General features: G+C 50.9%; 2 protein-coding genes across 7 annotated transcripts; both read left to right on the top strand.

The window, feature by feature from the left end:
• Positions 1-594: 594 nt before the first annotated feature.
• LOC142467404 (thymosin beta-15A-like) lies at positions 595-5,893 on the top strand. The gene is made up of 3 exons (XM_075573054.1): positions 595-750; positions 4,699-4,800; positions 5,639-5,893. Exons 2-3 carry the CDS (start codon positions 4,701-4,703, stop codon positions 5,674-5,676), a joined length of 138 nt encoding a protein of 45 aa, XP_075429169.1. The 5' UTR covers positions 595-750; positions 4,699-4,700; the 3' UTR covers positions 5,677-5,893.
• An 888-nt stretch (positions 5,894-6,781) lies between these two features.
• LOC142467403 (ras-related protein Rab-9B) lies at positions 6,782-19,106 on the top strand. 6 transcript variants are annotated; one of them, XM_075573048.1, is made up of 2 exons: positions 6,782-6,968; positions 17,617-19,106. In XM_075573048.1, exons 1-2 carry the CDS (start codon positions 6,935-6,937, stop codon positions 18,252-18,254), a joined length of 672 nt encoding a protein of 223 aa, XP_075429163.1. In that variant the 5' UTR covers positions 6,782-6,934; the 3' UTR covers positions 18,255-19,106. The 6 variants fall into 6 exon arrangements, with proteins under 6 accessions (XP_075429163.1, XP_075429166.1, XP_075429168.1 ...); XM_075573051.1 differs by lacking the exon at positions 6,782-6,968 and adding an exon at positions 8,744-9,098; XM_075573053.1 differs by lacking the exon at positions 6,782-6,968 and adding an exon at positions 10,272-11,058.
• The last annotated feature ends 1,199 nt before the right edge of the window (positions 19,107-20,305 follow it).

Consider the following 20,305-nt stretch of genomic DNA (forward strand, 5'->3'; position numbering starts at 1 on the left):
AAATCTCCCCCCCTCCAGTTTGCGCACCCCTGTTCTAACTCATTGAAAAGAAGTCTCAGTCTCACTTATATTATTGGAAGGCAGGCTCACTCATCAAATCCTGACATCTGAGCTTTATAAAAAAATAATTGAATGCTACAATTATTTTCTCATTTGCACTTTTAATTACAGCAAATAAAAGTATCAGTTGAGAGCACATTCACATGTCTCAGACAGGTCTGCAACCCTGCCCTTCCCCATTATCTCTTAGCATACAGTGCTTCCAGTGCAGCCAGGGATTCTGGGTAATGACATGCAAATGAGCACACACCAAATCTGACAATTCGGTGACATATATCCTGGATTATCTGGATTAATCAGATCATCCTACAGTATATTAATATTAACCCTCCCTGATAATCTGCAGCCAGGAGATCACCCTACATTAGCTATAAACCAAACACTGTCTGAGCCTGTCCCTGATGATCTGCAGTCAGGAGCTCACCCCACGTTAGATAGAAACCCCACAGTGTCACTCATAAATAAGTGTTGAGCACAGTGCACGCTGGGACTTGTAGTTTTGGGCATGCCCAGTTTCTCATCATGGAACCAGCACAGAAGACAAGGCTTCGGAGGCGGGGCTTGCGGGGGTGTGTCCCTGTTGCCTCACCAGGTGGGCGTGTCTCTGGTGCAGTATAAGGAGAGGGCCAGCAGGGCTGGGCTGACACTGCTATCTTCTGGTCTGCAGGGACGTGGGACTAATCGCAGCAGGTAAGAGGGACACGGTTCTGGGTGCTGGCTGCAGCCGTCTCTTGTAGGGTGAGCATGCCCTGGGTAGGGTTTATCCTGACTCTGTACAAGTAGGGCGTAGCATGCCCTTTGTTGGGGTTCCCCCTGACTATAGGGTTTAGCATACCCTTTGTTGGGGTTCCCCCTGACTATAGGGTGTAGCATGCCCTTTGTTGGGGTTCCCCCTGACTGTAGGGTGTAGCATGCCCTTTGTTGGGGTTCCCCCTGACTGTAGGGTGTAGCATGCCCTTTGTTGGGGTTCCCCCTGACTATAGGGTTTAGCATACCCTTTGTTGGGGTTCCCCCTGACTATAGGGTGTAGCATGCCCTTTGTTGGGGTTCCCCCTGACTGTAGGGTGTAGCATGCCCTTTGTTGGGGTTCCCCCTGACTATAGGGTTTAGCATACCCTGTGTAGGGTTCCGCCTTATTCTGTAGGGTTTAGCATGCGCTGTGTAGGGTTCCGCCTTATTCTGTAGGGTTTAACATGCTCTGGGTCTTGTTCCCCCTGACTGTGGGGTTTAGCCTGCCCTGGGTGGGGTCCCCCTTACCCTGCAGGGTTTAGCCTGCCTTGGGTGGGGTCCCCCTTACCCTGTAGGGTTTAGCCTGCCTTGGGTGGGGTCCCCCTTACCCTGTAGGGTTTAGCCTGCCTGGGTGGGGTTCCCCCTTACCCTGTAGGGTTTAGCCTGCCTGGGTGGGGTTCCCCCTTACTCAGTCGGGTTTAGCCTGCCCAGGGTGGGGTTCACCCTTACCCTGTAGGGTTTAGCCAGGGTGGGGTTCCCCCTTGCACTGTAGGGTTTAGCCTGCCCGGGTGGGGTTCCCCCTTGCTCTGTAGGGTTTAGCCTGCCCAGGGTGGGGTTCCCCCTTACCCTGTCGGGTTTAGCCTGCCCAGGGTGGGGTTCCCCCTTACTCTGTCGGGTTTAGCCTGCCCAGGGTGGGGTTCCCCCTTGCCCTGTCGGGTTTAGCCTGCCCAGGGTGGGGTTCCCCCTTGCTCTGTAGGGTTTAGCCTGCCCAGGGTGGGGTTCCCCCTTACCCTGTAGGGTTTAGCCTGCCCTGGGTGGGGTTTCCCCCTTGCTCTGTAGGGTTTAACCTGCCCCTGGTGAGGTTCCCCCTTACTGTGGGGTTCAGCCTGCCCTGGGTGGGGTGGGTGTGGTTCCCCCTTACTGTAGGGTTTAGCCTGCCCTGGGTGGGGTTCCCCCTTACCGTGTAGGGTTTAGCCTGCCCTGTGTGGGGTTCCCCCTTACCCTGTAGGGTTTAGCCTGCCCTGTGTGGGGTTCCCCCTTACCCTGTAGGGTTTAGCCTGCCCTGTGTGGGGTTCCCCCTTACCCTGTAGGGTTTAGCCTGCCCTGTGTGGGGTTCCCCCTTACCCTGTAGGGTTTAGCCTGCCCTGGGTGGGGTTTCCCCCTTGCTCTGTAGGGTTTAACCTGCCCCTGGTGAGGTTCCCCCTTACTGTGGGGTTCAGCCTGCCCTGGGTGGGGTGGGTGCGGTTCCCACTTACTGTGGGGTTTAGCCTGCCCTGGTTGGGGTTCCCCATTACCCTGTAGAGTTTAGCCTGCCCTGTGTGGGGTTCCCCCTTACCCTGTAGGGTTTAGCCTGCCCTGGTTGGGGTTCCCCCTTACCCTGTAGGGTTTAGCCTGCCCTGGTTGGGGTTCCCCCTTACCCTGTAGGGTTTAGCCTGCCCTGGTTGGGGTTCACCCTTACCCTGTAGGGTTTAGCCTGCCCTGTGTGGGGTTCCCCCTTGCTCTGTAGGGTTTAGCCTGCACTGTGTGGGGTTCCCCCTTGCTCTGTAGGGTTTAGCCTGCACTGTGTGGGGTTCCCCCTTACCCTGTAGGGTTTAGCCTGCCCTGGGTGGGGTTCCCCCTTACCCTGTAGGGTTTAGCCTGCCCTGGGTGGGGTTCCCCCTTACCCTGTAGGGTTTAGCCTGCCCTGGTTGGGGTTCCCCCTTACCCTGTAGGGTTTAGCCTGCCCTGGTTGGGGTTCACCCTTACCCTGTAGGGTTTAGCCTGCCCTGTGTGGGGTTCACCCTTGCCCTGTAGGGTTTAGCCTGCCCTGTGTGGGGTTCCCCCTTGCTCTGTAGGGTTTAGCCTGGCCTGGTTGGGGTTCCCCCTTGCTCTGTAGGGTTTAGCCTGCCCTGGTTGGGGTTCCCCCTTACCCTGTAGGGTTTAGCCTGCCCTGGTTGGGGTTCACCCTTACCCTGTAGGGTTTAGCCTGCCCTGGTTGGGGTTCCCCCTTACCCTGTAGGGTTTAGCCTGCCCTGTGTGGGGTTCCCCCTTGCCCTGTAGGGTTTAGCCTGCCCTGGTTGGGGTTCCCCCTTACCCTGTAGGGTTTAGCCTGCCCTGGTTGGGGTTCCCCCTTACCCTGTAGGGTTTAGCCTGCCCTGGTTGGGGTTCCCCCTTACCCTGTAGGGTTTAGCCTGCCCTGGGTGGGGTTCCCCCTTACCCTGTAGGGTTTAGCCTGCCCTGGGTGGGGTTCCCCCTTACCCTGTAGGGTTTAGCCTGCCCTGGGTGGGGTTCCCCCTTACCCTGTAGGGTTTCTCCTGTCTGTGTCCTGCAGCTGATTTGGCACACTGGACCCTACTGGTCACTGATTGGACCCCGTTCTGCCACAATGGTGTATTTAGGTCATGTCACTGGGTCCTCTTTACCCACCAACCTGGGCACTGTAACCTTATATACCATTCCTGTCCCCTGCTGCCCCAATTAACCCATCCCTGACCGAGGGGACAGCCACACGTGGGTTGGTGTAATGCAGTGTATGCATTGTGTGGTGTATATAAATAAAATAACCAGAAGAATAACAATTTACTAATTTAATACTTGTATATTGTAATATTACATAATCCCAACAGCCCTTTAATAATCTGCATGCACACGTGCCAGGCGCATTACGGCTCTAACTGCCCCCGGTAATGCCCGCGTCTCTGTATATAGGTGGTGTGGGTGGAGGCGCCATATACAGCCCTGTCAATGCCCACACTCGTGTCCAGATCTGTATGGACATGGTGATCTGGCGCAACGCTCTGCAGCCGTGGTAGCTCCCCCTGGCGCAACGCTCTGCAGCCGTGGCAGCCCCCCCTGGCGCAACGCTCTGCAGCCGTGGCAGCTCCCCCTGGCGCAACGCTCTGCAGCCGTGGCAGCTCCCCCAGACGCAACGCTCTGCAGCCGTGGTAGCTCCCCCCCAGGCACAACGCTCTGCAGCCGTGGTAGCTCCCCCAGGCGCAACGCTCTGCAGCCGTGGTTGCTCCCCCCCAGGCGCAACGCTCTGCAGGGAGGGGGGGACGTTCCACTCGCCCACTGCCAGTAACCCTTTATCTGCCGGGGTTAGTCTCCCTGCCATGTGGTACAGGGAAGGGTTACAAAATGAAACCAGCCAGTCACTGGGCAGGCGGGCGATGCAGAAGCAACTTCTCCCACGTAACCTTTGCCTGGGGGTCTGGATGTCCGTCCCCTCGGGCAGCGGAAGGGTTAATTGCCGAGGGAGGTGCAATGCTCTGCAGACTATGCTTGAGACCATGTAGAGAGTGCAGCTTTAGGGCAGCGCTTCTAGTGACAGCGACGCAACGTCGCGGCAAAACAAATGCATTGCCGCCTGCGCTTATAGCGCGCGCGACGGCCTGATCGCGGGAAGTCATCTCAGTTTGCTTTTTTTCAGCGACCGCAGCCTGCTGGCGCCGGAACTATAAGCGTAGCCCTAGTTTGCGCCTTCTGCTGTGAGCCGGTCCTTCCAGCTGCCAGGAGCAGATTTTTTATGCTGTTGGCCACACTTAAATCGGGCTGCTTTTTTTTTTTTCTTCGTTAATTAGTAAGGCACACGGCTGGTATTAAATTGGCGCGGCTAATTTGAAACGGGAATGCTGTATGTCGTTGGCTGGAAGCGCTTAGAGCGTTTGTATACAGATCCACGCTGTAAGTAACGAGTATTACGCCCCGCAGGTATGTCTGATAAACCCAGCATGTCCGAGGTGGAGGACTTTGACCACCGGAAACTGCGCAAAACCAACACGGAGGAGAAAAACACCCTGCCCTCCAAAGAGAGTGAGTGAGGGGTGTGGAGGGGGGGTGGGGGAAAGGTGTGTGAGGGGGTGGGGGAAAGGTGTGTGAGGGGGTGGGGGAAAGGTGTGTGGGGGAAGGTGTGTGTGTGGGGGGGGGGGGAGGAGAGGGTGTGGGCTCTGCCGTGTTGGGGTGTGGACTCTGTGTTGGGGGGGTACAGTGGGGGCTCTGCATGGAGGAGGGACAATTCGATGTGAAAGGATTCTTATTCTAGCCACGTGGTTGACCCTTCGTCCCTTTATTCTGCAGTTCCAGCTCTGTGGCCCATGGGGGCAGTACCGCTGCTTTCACCTCTGCGGATTAGAGTGTCCCCTCTTCATTTTAAACACCGCAGTCTGTAAAATTATCCAGCGTTCACCCCGCAGAATTTGCAGTCTGCCGTGCAGGGGTTAATCTCTGTTTCTCTCCCCTCCATGCTCAGGAATTTTGGCAGAATTTGTTTAATTTTTTTTTGTTTAAACTTCTTGTAATAAACAATTTGTGGGGGAGGGTGGAGGGGGGGGTAGCTGGCTGGTGTCAGGGCGCAGGAATCCCGGGATGTTTACGGCTCTAATTTGGGATTTTAACTGCTTCACTGCAGTGTCCAGTGTGGCTTCCTATATTACTTATAGGGTCAACCCCACAGGGGCAGGTGAGGTGTATCTAATAGTTGGGTCACTTTGCCCCTATGTGGGGAAAGCCCCTTTTTTAACCCAAGTGGAACTGCCCCGTTACCCTGTAAAACACGTCACCTTGCTCCTCCTGTGGGGCTGACCCCACTTTAACACCCCTCCTTTTTCCTGGTGGGCATTAACTCTTTGTCTTCTCTCTCCTGTCCCTGCAGCAATCCAACAGGAGAAGGAGGCTTGTAAGAAATCCTAAACATGATGTCTGCCGGTCCTGTTGTTTCACCCCCCCTTCCCTCCCCCCCAACCATCAACCTTTCCTCCGCTGACCCTTTACTGGCCTTTTGCATAGTAAAGGCCTTCACCATCATCCTTCGTCTTCACTCTGCAGGAGGGTTTATTGTGTATATGAGATGTTCTGCTGTCTACAAAAAATAAATCCATATATATATATTTTTTTTCCCCTCTCAGAATGCGTTGTCTGTTTTTATTTCCTTGGGGTTTCGCAATGTCCCATGTAAGCTGTAGTCGGGTATTAGATGGGGTAATCCCGGACTGTGTGAGCCTGTCCCCCGTAATCTGCTGTGATCACCCTGCATTACATATAATCCCAGGACTGTCTGAACTTTCTCTGAACATTGAGACATACTATGTGTCTGACAGGCTTCGTCAGGAACTCGTTAGATTAGGAAATGTCGTTAAATTTCACTTCTGCAAAAACAACGGGAACAGCAAATCTTACATAATCCAATGTGATCCAGCACATATCTACCTGCATTGTGTAATGATGCCGAGTATACACTGATAATGGACGTGCTGTATAATGATGCAGAGTATACACTGATCCCGGACATGCTATGCTGTAAAGTGCAACAGTCCGACCATAGGAAAGGAAATCCCTGCCCCGTAGAGCTTACAATCTAAGGCCCGGGCCATGGTGCCTTCGCCTGTACTGAGGCTGTGGGAAAGCAGGTGCTTTCCCTGGCCGTGGGGGGCGTTCCTAGGGGCGTCACGGAGCTGGTTCGCTCTCATTGGGCGAACCGCTCACGTGACCTGCGTGTTGCCCCAAGAAATCGGTTTCAATTGATTTCTTGCGCAATGCGCGCCCCCTCCTGCCTCCGCCCGCGCCCGAACGGTCTGGCTGCGATCAATGCCTTAAGGCAGCGTGATCGCGCCCCGTGCAGACACCGCGTGGTCTCCCACACCGTGGACTCGGCCTTAGTGGTATGCTGGGAGATGTACAGAGACAGCGGGTGAGGGAATACGTGTTGTAGATGGCAGTGCGTGGCCACAATGGGTGGTAGGAGTGACTGGGTGGGACAGTGGCCATGAGTGCAGGCTATTGGGATGTTTGATTTAAGAGGGAAGTTTTAAGGTTGGTATTATGGTTGGGGAGAGAAGGTGCTCGGCATATACTGTGTGTGAGGGAGTCCCACAGGTAAGGGGCAGCCAGGAAAAAGGTTTTAGACGAGAGCTGCAGAGGTGGAAAGGAGACGAGCGAGAGATCAGCCGATATGCAGGGAGGAGCAGATGAGTGGAGCCTTGAAGGTAAGCAGGAGAGCTTTGTGGGGGATCTGGAATTTGATGGGAAGCCAGGAGAGGGATTTAAGGAGGAGATGAGCGGATACTGTTAGGACAAAGTGAAATTATTCTAGCAGCTCAGTGATATTGAGTATTTATACACTGATAATGAGCACGCTGCGCTGTATAATGATGCTGAGTCTCTATACACTGATAATGAACACGCTGCACTGTATAATGATGCTGAGTCTCTATACACTGATAATGAACACGCTGCGCTGTATAATGATGCTGAGTCTCTATACACTGATAATGAACACGCTGCGCTGTATAATGATGCGAGTCTCTATACCAGGGGAAGCCTATTTCAGTCCTCATGAACTACCAACATAAGGTTTTCAGGATATCCCTGCTTCAGCACAGGTGACTCCATCGAAGACTGTACCAACTGCTGAACCGGGGACATCATGAAAACCTGACCTGTTGGTAGCCCTTGAGGACTGGAGTTGGCTACCCCTGTTCTATACACTGGTAATTAACACACTGCGTTTGATAATGATGAACACACTGCGCGGTATAATGGTGCTGAGTATCTATAAGAATGAGTGTCTCTTACCATGATCCCATTTTGCTGAATGCTGCTCATACCCCCGGGGGGAGGGATTAAAGTGGGCGTGGAGGCCCGTGGGGGGAAGGGGGTTGTGACCGTAGGTAGACATGTGCTGACCAGCCCCGGCTAACATTTCTCTGCAAGCTCAGACACAGGGCGAGGCAGGCGAGCTGCTACAGAGCACCAATCCCTCCCGCCCACCAGGTATTTGGGGCGTTAACCACTTCCCTGCCAGAGGGCCCTACGGTACCGAGTGACACAGGGAAAGGGAACATATGGGACATGGAGTCTGTCCCTCCCCGCGCAGGGTGACACAGTAACACAGACAGAGGGTAACATATGGGACATGGAGTTTGTCCCTCCCCCCGCAGGGTGACACAGTGACACAGACAGAGGGGAACATATGGGACATGGAGTCTGTCCCTCCCCCCGCAGGGTGACACAGTGACACAGACAGAGGGGAACATATGGGACATGGAGTCTGTCCCTCCCCCCGCAGGGTGACACAGTGACACAGAAAGAAGGGAGTTTTGTGACATGGAGTCTGTCCCTTCCCCACACGGGGTGACATAGACAGAAAGGAGCTATGGGACATGGAGTCTGTCCCTTCCCCCCACAGGGTGACACAGTGACACAGACAGAGGGGAGCATTGTGACATGGAGTCTGTCCCTCCCCCCGCAGCGTGACACAGTGACACAGACAGAGGGGAGCAATGTGACATGGAGTCTGTGTCCCCCCGCAGGGTGACATAGTGACACAGACAGAGGGGAGCAATGGGACATGGAGTCTGTTCCTCCCCCCCGCAGAGTGACACAGACAGAGGGGAGATATGTGACATGGAGTCTGTCCCTCCCCCGCAGGGTGACACAGTGACACAGACAGGAGGGAGCTATGAGACATGGAGTCTGTCCCTCTCCAACAGGGTGACACAGTGACACAGACAGAAGGGAGCTATGGGACATGGAGCCTGTCCCTCACCCCCACAGGGTGACACAGTGACACAGACAGAGGGGAGCTATGTGACATGGAGTTTGTCCCTCCCCCGCAGGGTGACACAGTAACACAGACAGATTAAACCCAATACCAGTCTCCCAGTTCTCTGTACATATTTCCCCAGTATTGATTCAGATAAGACCTGAATAAAAAGCATTGCCCTATCTTATCAGCAGAACATGCACTCTTATGAAGCCGGATTCTGATTGGTCGGACTTCGCTGGCTTGCACCAGCGCCAGCAGTCTAACGCCTAAACCAACGGAGCAGGGAAGGTTCTCAGCACGTCATAAAAATACCGTATCCGGCCCTAATTCTCATATCCATAAATAGGTCAACTTAAAATATATGTATTAGTACTTCAGATAACTCAAAGAAGTATGGAGGGATGTAAGAATGAAGGGGTTCCAAACCAAACAAAAGTCTGACATCCTCACAAGGGTGAAGAGATTAAAATGGCGGTGGGCCGGACACATCGCATGAAGAAATGGCCATCGTTGGACAAAGATGGCACTCCACTGGATTCCAAGAGAGATTAAAAGACCAAGACCAAAAGTAAGAGGGGAGGATGAAACCAGAAAATGCTTTAGAGCAACATGGAGAAGAGAGGCTGTAACCGCAGTACCTGGGAGATCATTGGGTAGTCCTTCATGCAGAAGTAGATCGACAAGGGATGAAAATGGTGATGAAGCTGTTCATAATGATGGATAATGCTTCAGTATTAGGTGTTATCTTTCTCATTTGGAGTAACCATTGATAATGTAGGACAGGATTTAGAGAGGTCCTCTTTGTCAGGTCAAGTGAATCTGATCAACAAACGTTTAACACAGATCTAAAAACCAAGTGTGAGGTCCGGGGGAATACCTCCCTCTAGAGGGGTTCCCCCCACGACGGTACTCACCGCCGCTCCTGCTGTGCCTCCACGCCGTCGCGGTGTGAGGTCCGGGGGAATACCTCCCTCTAGAGGGGTTTCCCCCGCGACTGTGCTCACCGCCGCTCCTGCTGTGCCTTCACGCCGCCGCGGGCGGGATCTCCCCTCTCCTCCGCTTCCTGCGGCGGCTGCTGACTTCGCGCATGCGCGCGCATGGCAGGAAACCTTTGCGTCCGCCCTCGGGAGGAGTTCCCGCCCCCAGCTGAGGCCGCGTGTCTCTCCCGCGCGGCGCACACGCCTGATGCGCGTGCACCGCTCACAAGCTGCACATCTGACACAGCTGTGGTAAGTCTCCCCTACCAATCCCTATCTTCCCTGGGGCCGCTCCCTCGTTACTCCCCCTCTCCCTATTGGTCCTTCCTCCTACTTATACCTTGCTCAGCCATTCATTCTTTGGCTGAGCATAGCTTTGTATGACCTGTGTTAACCACGGCCGTGCCTGTCTCAGTTCCTGTCTCTTTGTCTCCTCAGTGATCCTTTGCGTACCGAACCGGCCTGGCTGTTGATCCGCTCTGGTCTTCTACCCCTGGTCTGTATCCTGACCTCCTGGACACCCCGACCCCTTTACCTCGGTTTGCGGATTCCGACCTACCTCCCGGCTCTGGACCCCAGGCTCTCGGTACCACCTATCTTCTGGAACCTCCCTTCTCGTCTGGCGAGTATCTTACTTTATCTTATACTCCCAGACGGTTCCAGACGCCTATTTTCCACTTTCCAGGCGTGTCCCCGTAGCTGTGGGTGCAGTTTGTTACCCATCTCACCTCAGTTTCGGGGTCCCTCCTTGTCCGTGGTGAGCACAGCGTAACACCAAGATAACTCGTGGCCCAGATCCACCAACCTCCGTTGTCTCTTGGCCTGGCAGTAACCTACCTTAACATTACGTCCACACTAACCTCGTATCTTCAAAGGATACTAACGTGAAGCCGTGTTTTCTCCCGTAAAGAGCATGGCATTAACTACAATGGCTGTTAGTGATAATAATATGCAAATGAGGTGTTAGCATAACGTTACATATCCACTAAAGTCCCATAAGGTTAACGCGGGAACTGAACGTTATGTTGGTTAGGTCATACCTAAACTTGCTGTTACCCCCAGACACCGTAGTAGGGCTTTTGTAGGGTCTGGATGGGAGTAACACCACAGTTAGGTTTGATTAATGAACGTTATTTCCGGCATTATGTCTCTCTCCTCTCCTTCTGAACTTGAGTGTAACACCTATACCAGGGTCTGGATGGGGGTAACACTAAGACATACTTACTATCACTTTATTGGAAGATAACCCACCATTATGCTACAATAAGGTAACGGTAACGCTAGGCTAATGAGATGTAGATGGGACGCTGTTTCTGCATATAATTAGCTTTGAGGATACACGTTAACCTCAGGGAACATCACGCCCTTTCCTGTTTTAGATAACGTCCCGTTATGAGCCCGGGTGTAATGGCGATTTAAAGATCTGGGATGCAGAGAGAAGAGATAAGAATCAGAAAGGACCGGTGAATAAACAGATAGGACAATGCATGGATGAAAGGTTCAGTGACACACACTCAGGTCTATGCAGGAGATATGTGGTTGGTGTCTGATGTAAGTGTCACGTTTATTAATTAGATGGTAAGCTCTGCAGGACAGTGAATGGATTCTGGGTGCTGTCGGAGCTGGGTAATGAAGATTGTGTATGCAGTATTTGAATGGCTCCGTTCCCAGGACCTATAACCTAAAATCCTTCCTGGAGAGACACACCCTGAGAGAGACGCACCCTGTGCACACAGCAGTATACACAACCGTTCATGTACATATATCATGCATACGTACACACAGGTATATATATATACACACTCTGTTTATCTGTTTATAGCTCTGTGTGTGTGTTTGTGTGTGTATGTGTGTGTGTGTGTGTATGTGTGTGTATATATATAGCTGTGTATATAACTGTGAGTGTTTGTGTGTGTACTGTATATAACTGTTTGTGTATAGGTGTGCATAGCTGTGTGTGGGCGTGTATAGCTGTCTGTGTGTATAGCTCTGCGTGTGTATGTGTGTATATATAGCTGTATATGTGTGTGTATATAGCTGTGAGTAGGTGTGTGTATAGATAGGTCTGTGTGTGTATAGCTGTGTGTGCGTGTCTGTGTGTATAGCTGTATGTGTGGGTGTATAGGTGTGTGTGTGTATAGCTGTGAGTGTGTGTATAGCTGTGTGTGTGCATGCATAGGTGTGTGTATGTGTGTGTATAGGTGTGCATGTGTATATAGCTGGGTATAGCTGGGTGTATGCATAGGTGTGTGTGTGTGTGCATATGTATATGAGGGTGGTTTTCTGGGTATGCACCTTAACCCTGGCTGTGCTCAAAGCTGTGACCATGCAGCAAGCTTAAGCCTATAGGGAACCATGTTAAAAATGGTTTTTGAGGCAAAAAGTGACACTGTGTGCTCATTTGCATGTCATTTCCCAGAATCCCTTGCTGCAGTGGAAGTGCTGTATGCTGGGTGATGATGGGGAAAGGCGGGGTTGCAGACCTGCCTAAGACATGCAGATGAGCATACAGTTGTATTTGTATATATATATATATATATATATATATATATATATATATATATATATATGTATGTAGATGTGTGTATAGGTGTAGGTGTGTTTGTGTATCGGTGTGTGTGTATGTGTGTATAGCTGGGTGTGTGGGTGTATAGGTGTGTGTGTATAGTTGTGAGTGTGTGTGTATAGCTGTGAGTGTGTGTATAGCTGTGTGTGTGCATGCATAGGTGTGTGTATGTGTGTGTATAGGTGTGCATGTGTATATAGCTGGGTATAGCTGGGTGTATGCATAGGTGTTTGTGTGTGTGTGCATATGTGTGTGTGTATATATATATATATATATATATATATAAATATATATATGTAGATGTATGTATAGGTGTAGGTGTGTTTGTGTATCGGTGTGTGTTTGTGTATCGGTGTGTGTGTGTGTGTGTGTGTATGTATAGCTGGGTGTGAGTATAGGTGTATAGGTGTATGTATATAAATATATATATGTAGGTGTGTGTTTAGGTGTAGGTGTTTGTGTGTGTATAGGTGTGAATATAGCTGGGTGTGTGTATAGGTGTATTGGTGTGTGTGCGTGTATGTATATATATGTAGTTGTGTGTATACGTGTAGGTGTGTGCATGTGTAGGTGTGTGTGTATAGGTGTGTGCGTGTATGTGTATGTATGTGTGTATGTGTGTATAGGTGTGTGTATATATGTAGGTGTGTATAGGTGTGTGTATATAGCGGTGTGTGTGTATAGGTGTGTGTATAAAGCGGGGTGTGTGTATAGGTGTATGTATGTATATGTATGTATATGTGTGTATAAGTGTGTGTACGTGTATGTATATATATATGTAGGTGTATGTATAGGTGTAGGTGTGTGCGTGTGTAGGTGTGTGTATAGGTATATAGCTGGGTGTGTGTATAGGTGTGTGTGGGTGTATGCAGGCTGTACAGAGGCTCAGTATAAGTTGTTTATAATTCTGAAAGCGATGACCCATCCTTTAAGTGTGAGAGTCTAGTTCATATCCTGTCACCTCCCTTTGGCATTGGGCAAGTCAATGTATCTCCCTCTCTCTCCCCCTCGCTCTCTTTCTCTCTCCCCTCCCTCACCCCTTCCTTCTCTTTCTCGCTCTCCCTTTCTTTCCCTCTCCCCCTTTTTCTCTCTCCCTATCCCCCTCCCTCTCTTTCTCTCTCTCCCTCTCCCCTCTTTCTCTCACCTTCCCTCCCTCTCTTTCCCTCTCCCCTCTTTCTCTCTCCCTTCTTCCCTCCCTCTCCCCCTCCCTTCTTCCCTCCCTCTGTTTCTCTATCCCTATCCCCTCTTTCTCTCTCCCTTCCTCACTCCCTCCCTTCTTCCCTCCCCTTCTTTCTCCCTCCCTCTCCCAACTTTCTCCCTCCCTCTCCCCCTTTCTCTCTCCCTCTCCCCTTTCTCTCTCCCTCTCCCCCTCTTTCTCTCTCCTCTTTCTCTCCCTCCCTTCTTCCCTCTCATTCTCTCCCTTTCTTTCTCTCTCCAACTCCCCGTTTCTCTCTCCAACTCCCCCTCTTTCTCTCTCCAACTCCCCCCCTTTCTCTCTCCCTCTCCCCTCTTTCTCTCTCCCTCTCCCCCTCTTTCTCTCTCCCTCTTCCCCTCCCTTCTTTCCACCCTCCCTCTATCCCTCTCTCCTCTTTCTCTCTCCCTTACTCCCTCCCTTCTTCCCTCTCATTCTCTCCCTTTCTTTCTCTCTCCAACTCCCCCTCTTTCTCTCTCCAACTCCCCCTCTTTCTCTCTCCAACTCCACCTCTTTCTCTCTCCAACTCCCCCTCTTTCTCTCTCCAAGTCCCCCTCTTTCGCTCTCCCTCCCTCTCTTTCTCTCTCTCTTCCTCTCTCACCCTTCCCACCTCTCTCTCTCCCCTCCCTCTTTCTCAATCACCCTGGGGCACCTCCATCCCTTACCTGCCCCAGACAGGAATGTGGGCTCTGGCAGATACCCTCCTTCCCCTCACTAACCTGCCCTTGCAAGTGTCTGGGTGGGGGTAAAATCAACCACTCCACTACCAGCAAAGCATTGCAAGGCAGAGTATATATATACAGAGAGGGAGAGAGATTGTATTTATATGTGTATGTGTGTATATACTGTATGTATATAGATAATATATATCTATAGAGAGAGTATTTCGTTAGCCACAGAACAGTATCGTCTATTTATTTTTGATTATTAAAGCTCAGCTAACACGGTACTGATACCTCTATATATATACACACACACACACACACACACACACACACACACACACACACACACACACACACACACACACACACACACACACACACACACACACACACACACACACACACACACACACACACACACACACACACACACACTTTGTTTTGTGTGTGTGTGTGTGTGTGTGTGTGTATATACATACATACATACATGTACTTACATACATATATATATATATATACACACACACACACACACACACACACACATATATTTTGTAATATACACACACACACACACACACACACACACACACACTTTGTTTTGTGTGTGTGTGTGTGTGTGTGTGTGTATATACATACATACATACATGTACTTACATACATATATATATATACACACACACACACACACACACACACACACACACACACACACATATATTTTGTAATATACACACACACACACACACACACACACACACACACACACACACACACTCTCTCTATGTTTATAGTGTATGGCTGGAAAGGGGTTAAGACTGGTGAGTGCAGGGGGTTGGCACCCAGTGCCTGGGCCTCACCCAGTATAACGTGACTGGGAACAATAGGCAGATCCGGGAGGCAGAGAGGGGGGGAAGAGGCAGGTAAGAAGACATAGAGGGAGGGAGAGCAGGGAGAGGTGAACAGAGGGGGAGAAGGGGTGGGAGCAGAGGAGAGATAGGGGAGAGGGGAGCAGAGGAGAGATAGGGGAGGGGGGAGAGGGGGTGGAGGAGAGATAGGGGAGGGGGCGGAGGAGAGATAAGGGAGATGGGGAGGGGGATGAGAGTGAGAGAGGACTACAGAGAGAGATAGAGAGTAGGGGGAGGGAGAGAAGGAAGGAGAGATAGAGGAGGGAGGGGGAGAGGAACACAGAAATAGGAGAGAAGAGAAGGAATGAGAGGTAGAAATAGAGGAGGGAGGGAGAGGAGGAGAAAGAGAGAAGGAGAGAGAGAGAGGAGGAGGAGAGTGAGAAACAGGGAGGGTAGCAGAGGCAGAGAGGGAAGGGAGAGAGAAGGGGGGGTGAGAGCGAGGCATAAAAGAACAGAGAAAAGGAGTTGGAAAGGGAGAGGTAGAGGGAGGAGGTAGAAAGAGTGAGAGGGGAAAAGGAAGAGAGGGAGAAATAGAGGGATTGGGAGAGAGGGAAAGAAAGAGGCACGAGAGGGATGGTTATATGGGGTAATAGGAGGAGTTATAGGAAGCGGTTATATTTATATGGAGTAATTGGAGGACTTATAGGGAGCAGTTATATGGGGTAATGTGGGGAGTTATAGGGAGATGTTACATGGGTAATAGGTGGAGTTATAGGAAGCGGTTATATTTATATGGAGTAATTGGAGGACTTATAGGGAGCAGTTATTTGGGGTAATTGGAAGAGTTATATGGAGTGGTTATATGGGGTAATGGGAGTTATAGGAAGGGGTTATACGGGATGATAGGAGGAGTTATAGGGAGCAGTTATATGGGGTAATAGGAGTTATAGGGAGCGGTTATATGCAGTAATAAGAGTTATAGGGAGCAGTTGCATGGGGTAATAGAAGGAGTTATAGGGAGCGGTTATATGGGGTAATAGGAGGAGTTTTAGAAAGTGGTTATATGGGTAATAGGAGGAGTTATAGGGAGCGGTTATATTGAGCAATAGGTATATGCGTTATATAGAGGGATAATATGGAGTAATAGGAAGATTTATAGGGAGAGGTTATATGGGTAATAGGAAGAGTTATAGGGAGACGGTATATGGAGTAATAGCCTCGGGAGCGATTATATAACTCCTAATATATAATATAATAGAAGGAGGTATAGGGAGAGGTTATATTGGGCAATAGGAGGCGTTATAGGGAGCGGTTATATTGGGCTGGGTGGCACAGCCTCACTATCCCCGGGCATGACATATCCTCTCTGTGCCGGTATGTGTCACTGCTGCATTTCACTGCCTGTATTTGCCAGTCTCCTTTCTCTGCACCGGCCATCTCTTTGTCCGCCCCGGCTGCAGCAGAGATTGGCTGCGGCTGAAGCATTTCCTCTGAAGCATACACACCAGCTTCTGCATTATTATCCGCAGTCATTTCTCCCAGCACATGCAGGCGCACGTCCACCAGCAGACGCTATGTTTTCATGCCCTGCGTAGGTGTTAATAAATCACCTTTACCTCTTTATTTCAAAGGCTCCTGACAGTAAAATATTTGATTTATGACTCTTTATTATTATTTTGTTTGTATCCTTAATTGAGTAATTAATGTTCTTTTTTCAGGAAAAGGTGAGTGAGTCATAACTATGGCAATCTTTTCATATAATTAATATATATACATACACACACTGTATGTATGTATAGATGTATAGTGTATATATATATATATATATATATATATATATATATATATATATATATATATATATATATATATTGCTATGAAATGACAAACAGCGATTGTGATAATTGAACATTGCAATGTCTATATTTGTGTTTTTAGCAGCAAGTGTAATATCCTATATCCTATCACCCCCCAGAGGCGGCTGCACTAATGTCAGGATCCCACCCCAGAGGCGGCTGCACTAATGTCAGGATCCCACCCCAGAGACGCTTGCACTAATGTTAGGTTCCCACCCCAGAGGCGGCTGCACTAATGTTAGGATCCCACCCCAGAGGCGGCTGCACTAATGTCAGGCTCCCCACCCCAGAGACAGCTACACTAATGTCAGGCTCCCACCCCAGAGGCGGCTGCACTAATGTCAGGCTCCCACCCCAGAGACAGCTACACTAATGTTAGGATCCCACCCCAGAGACGTCTGCACTAATGTCAGGCTCCCACCCCAGAGGCGGCTGCACTAATGTCAGGCTCCCACCCCAGAGGCGGCTGCACTAATGTCAGGATCCCATCCCAGAGGCGGCTGCACTAATGTCAGGATCCCACCCCAGAGGCGGCTGCACTAATGTCAGGATCCCACCCCAGAGGCGGCCGCACTAATGTCAGGCTCCCATCCCAGAGACGCTACACTAATGGCAGGCTCCCACCCCAGAGACAGCTACACTAATGTTAGGATCCCACCCCAGAGGCGGCTGCACTAATATCAGGCTCCCACCCCAGAGACGTCTGCACTAATGTCAGGATCCAACCCCAGAGATGTCTGCACTAATATCAGGCTCCCACCCCAGAGACGCCTGCACTAATGTCAGGATCCCACCCCAGAGGCGGCTGCACTACTATCAGGCTCCCACCTCCCACCTTCCCCAGAGGTGGCTGTACTGATGTTAGGATCCCATTCCAGAGATTTTACATTATCAGGGTCAGGCTCAGACAATCCTGGGGTAAATGTAATGTAGGGTTACCTCCTAACTCCAGTTTATAAGAGTCCCTCTCTCTCCCTATTAGTGATTCTTAGGTGGTCTCCCAACTGGGCAGAAATGAGTGGGAAGTCTCTGCTCCTCAAGGTCATCCTCCTGGGGGACGGAGGCGTCGGTAAGAGCTCCCTCATGAATCGTTACGTCACCAATAAGTTCGACTCTCAAGCCTTTCACACCATTGGTGTGGAGTTCCTCAACCGGGACCTGGAGGTTGACGGGCGATTGGTGACCTTGCAGATCTGGGACACTGCCGGTCAGGAGCGTTTCAAGAGCCTGCGTACCCCCTTCTACCGTGGGGCAGACTGTTGCCTGCTGACCTTCAGTGTGGACGATCGGCAGAGCTTTGAGAACCTGGGCAGCTGGAGGAAGGAGTTCATCTTCTACGCGGACGTCAAGGAGCCAGACGGCTTCCCCTTTGTGGTCCTGGGCAACAAACTGGACAAGTATGAGAGGGAGGTAAGCTCAGCAGAAGCCGAGGCCTGGTGTCAGGAGAATGGTGGTTACCCCTACCTAGAGACCAGTGCCAAGGATGACACCAACGTGGATGGGGCATTTGAGGAGGCAGTGAGACAGGCACTGGCAGTGGAGGATCAGGTAGAACATTCCGTGCTGGGCCGCACCGTAGACCTTCACAGCAACCACAGTGCGCGATCTTCCTGCTGCTGAGTCCAGGGGGAAGGGGCTCCGGGGCAGAAATCTGGAGGAGCCAACAGGAAGACCTTTAGCTTGCACCTCCAGAAGGTTTGGGCCATTGGAAAGTAGGGCTCGGGAACAGAGAGGTAACAGTGGTATAGCCCTCAAGAGTTTAACGCTCTACTGAACACTACTATGGAAGGTTGGGGTTCGTACCGAAGTAGTGAAGAAATGAACTCGATCCCAGGGATATACATTTTTATGATAAATATTGAAACAAATATGGCAGCCCTTCTCCCTGTGGGCCCCACAGTTGGGACGTTATGAGTTGGGTTATAGAACAATAATGGGAAGAAACTGCTGCTATGAATGACACACGAAAAGGATTCACTTAGAAGGTACACGGCGGGGAGACCGAAGAGTGGGATCTCAAACCTCTTTCTTCAGATCTGTGTCCGGACCCACGGTGCCGGAATGTTACCTTGGGTAACATTAGTGTTATAAATAATCGGTACTTGTTGATGCCTTGGAGCGCGGTGGTTTGGCCATAGACAATGGGCCCAACCTGCACCAGTTCCCATCTCAAAGGCCAGCAGACTTCAGACAGGGGTTAAGGACTGGTGAGGCCAACAGTAAACCCCATGAAGACTTGCCAAGCTAAGAAATATACCCTATGAATATATGTTACATGGCTAATCGCTTTCAGAATAATACAATATAAATGTCTTTACATCGGTACTCTTTCCATGTGACCATGGCTGATTGGAGGAGAGGATGATCAATGTGCAGTGACATCACACAAAGAGGAGGGGCCAGAGGATAGCAGGCCCCTCCCACAGCTGTTAAACATGTTTACAACGTGACATAAAAAATGATAAAATACTGTGTCAGATTTTCTTTTTTCACCCATTAAACACGTCCCTGTCATTAGGGCACTTTGCCCCTTACGTAAGACTTAGCAGAGAAGAGGCATGCAGGGTGCAGTGTTAGCAGAGAGAGAGAAGAGATCGCAGGGTGCAGTGATAGCAGAGAGAGAGCGGAGCGCAGGGTGCAGTGTTAGCAGAGAGAGGGGGGAGCAGTGGGGAGCGCAGGGTGTAGTGTTAACAGAGAGGGGAGCACAGGGTGCAGTGTTAGCAGAGAAGAGGGGATCGCAGGGTGTAGTATCAGCAGAGAGGGGAGCGCAGGGTGCAGTGTTAGCAGAGAGGGAAGTGCAGGGTGCAGTGTTAGCAGAGGGGGGTATGCACAAGGTGCAGAGTTGGGAGAGGTGAGTGCAGGGTGCAGTGTTAGCAGAGGGAGAGAGGAGCGCAGCGTGCAGAGTTTGGAGAGGGGAGCACAGGGCGCAGTGTTGGGGTGAGGTAAGCGCAAGGTGCAGAGGGAGTGGGGAGCACAGGGTGCAGTGTTAGCAGAGAAAAGGGAGTGCAGAGTGCAGTGTTAGCAGAGAGAGAGGGGAGCGCAGGGTGCAGTGTTAGTAGAGAGGGGAGCGTAGGGTGCTGTGTTAGCAGAAAGAGAGGAGTGCAGGGTACAGTATTGGGACAGGGGAGCGCCGGATGCAGTGTTAGCGGAAAGAGAGGAGCGCAGGGTGTAGTGTCTTGTCTCAGTCCCCATGCCCTGTCTGTGAGAAGAGGTCATTCTGTGACGTGTGTTTCCCTCTTGTACACCCCTCTATATCTGAAAATCTGGAACCCGATGGGTTAATTCCTCCCCCCTCCCAAACCTGCACCCCCCCCCGCAACTAAGCATAGGAAAGGAAGGTCAGGCTCACCGCGTACAGCGCAAAATGTATTTGTATCGGCAATTTAAAAACAAGACGGTCGTTTAAAATGGCACCTTTCACTAAACTCCCAGATACATGGGAATTCTGAGTCTTGCTGCCCTCCTGTGTCCCCGACTGGTACTGCATCTAAATATCCATCCCTGCTGCAAACGTGTGTACGTGTGTACGTGTGTACGTGTGTAAACCGGCTCTTACATTGAACTAAGGCTGCGCTTACACAGCCGTTGACGCGACTAATGACGTCACCCGTCGCGAAAGTTGTATTTCAGATTCTGGCTGCAAGGCCAGTGACGACAGAGAAGCCCAATGC

Source organism: Ascaphus truei, chromosome 16 (assembly GCF_040206685.1).
Source record: "Ascaphus truei isolate aAscTru1 chromosome 16, aAscTru1.hap1, whole genome shotgun sequence".
NCBI lineage: Eukaryota > Metazoa > Chordata > Amphibia > Anura > Ascaphidae > Ascaphus > Ascaphus truei.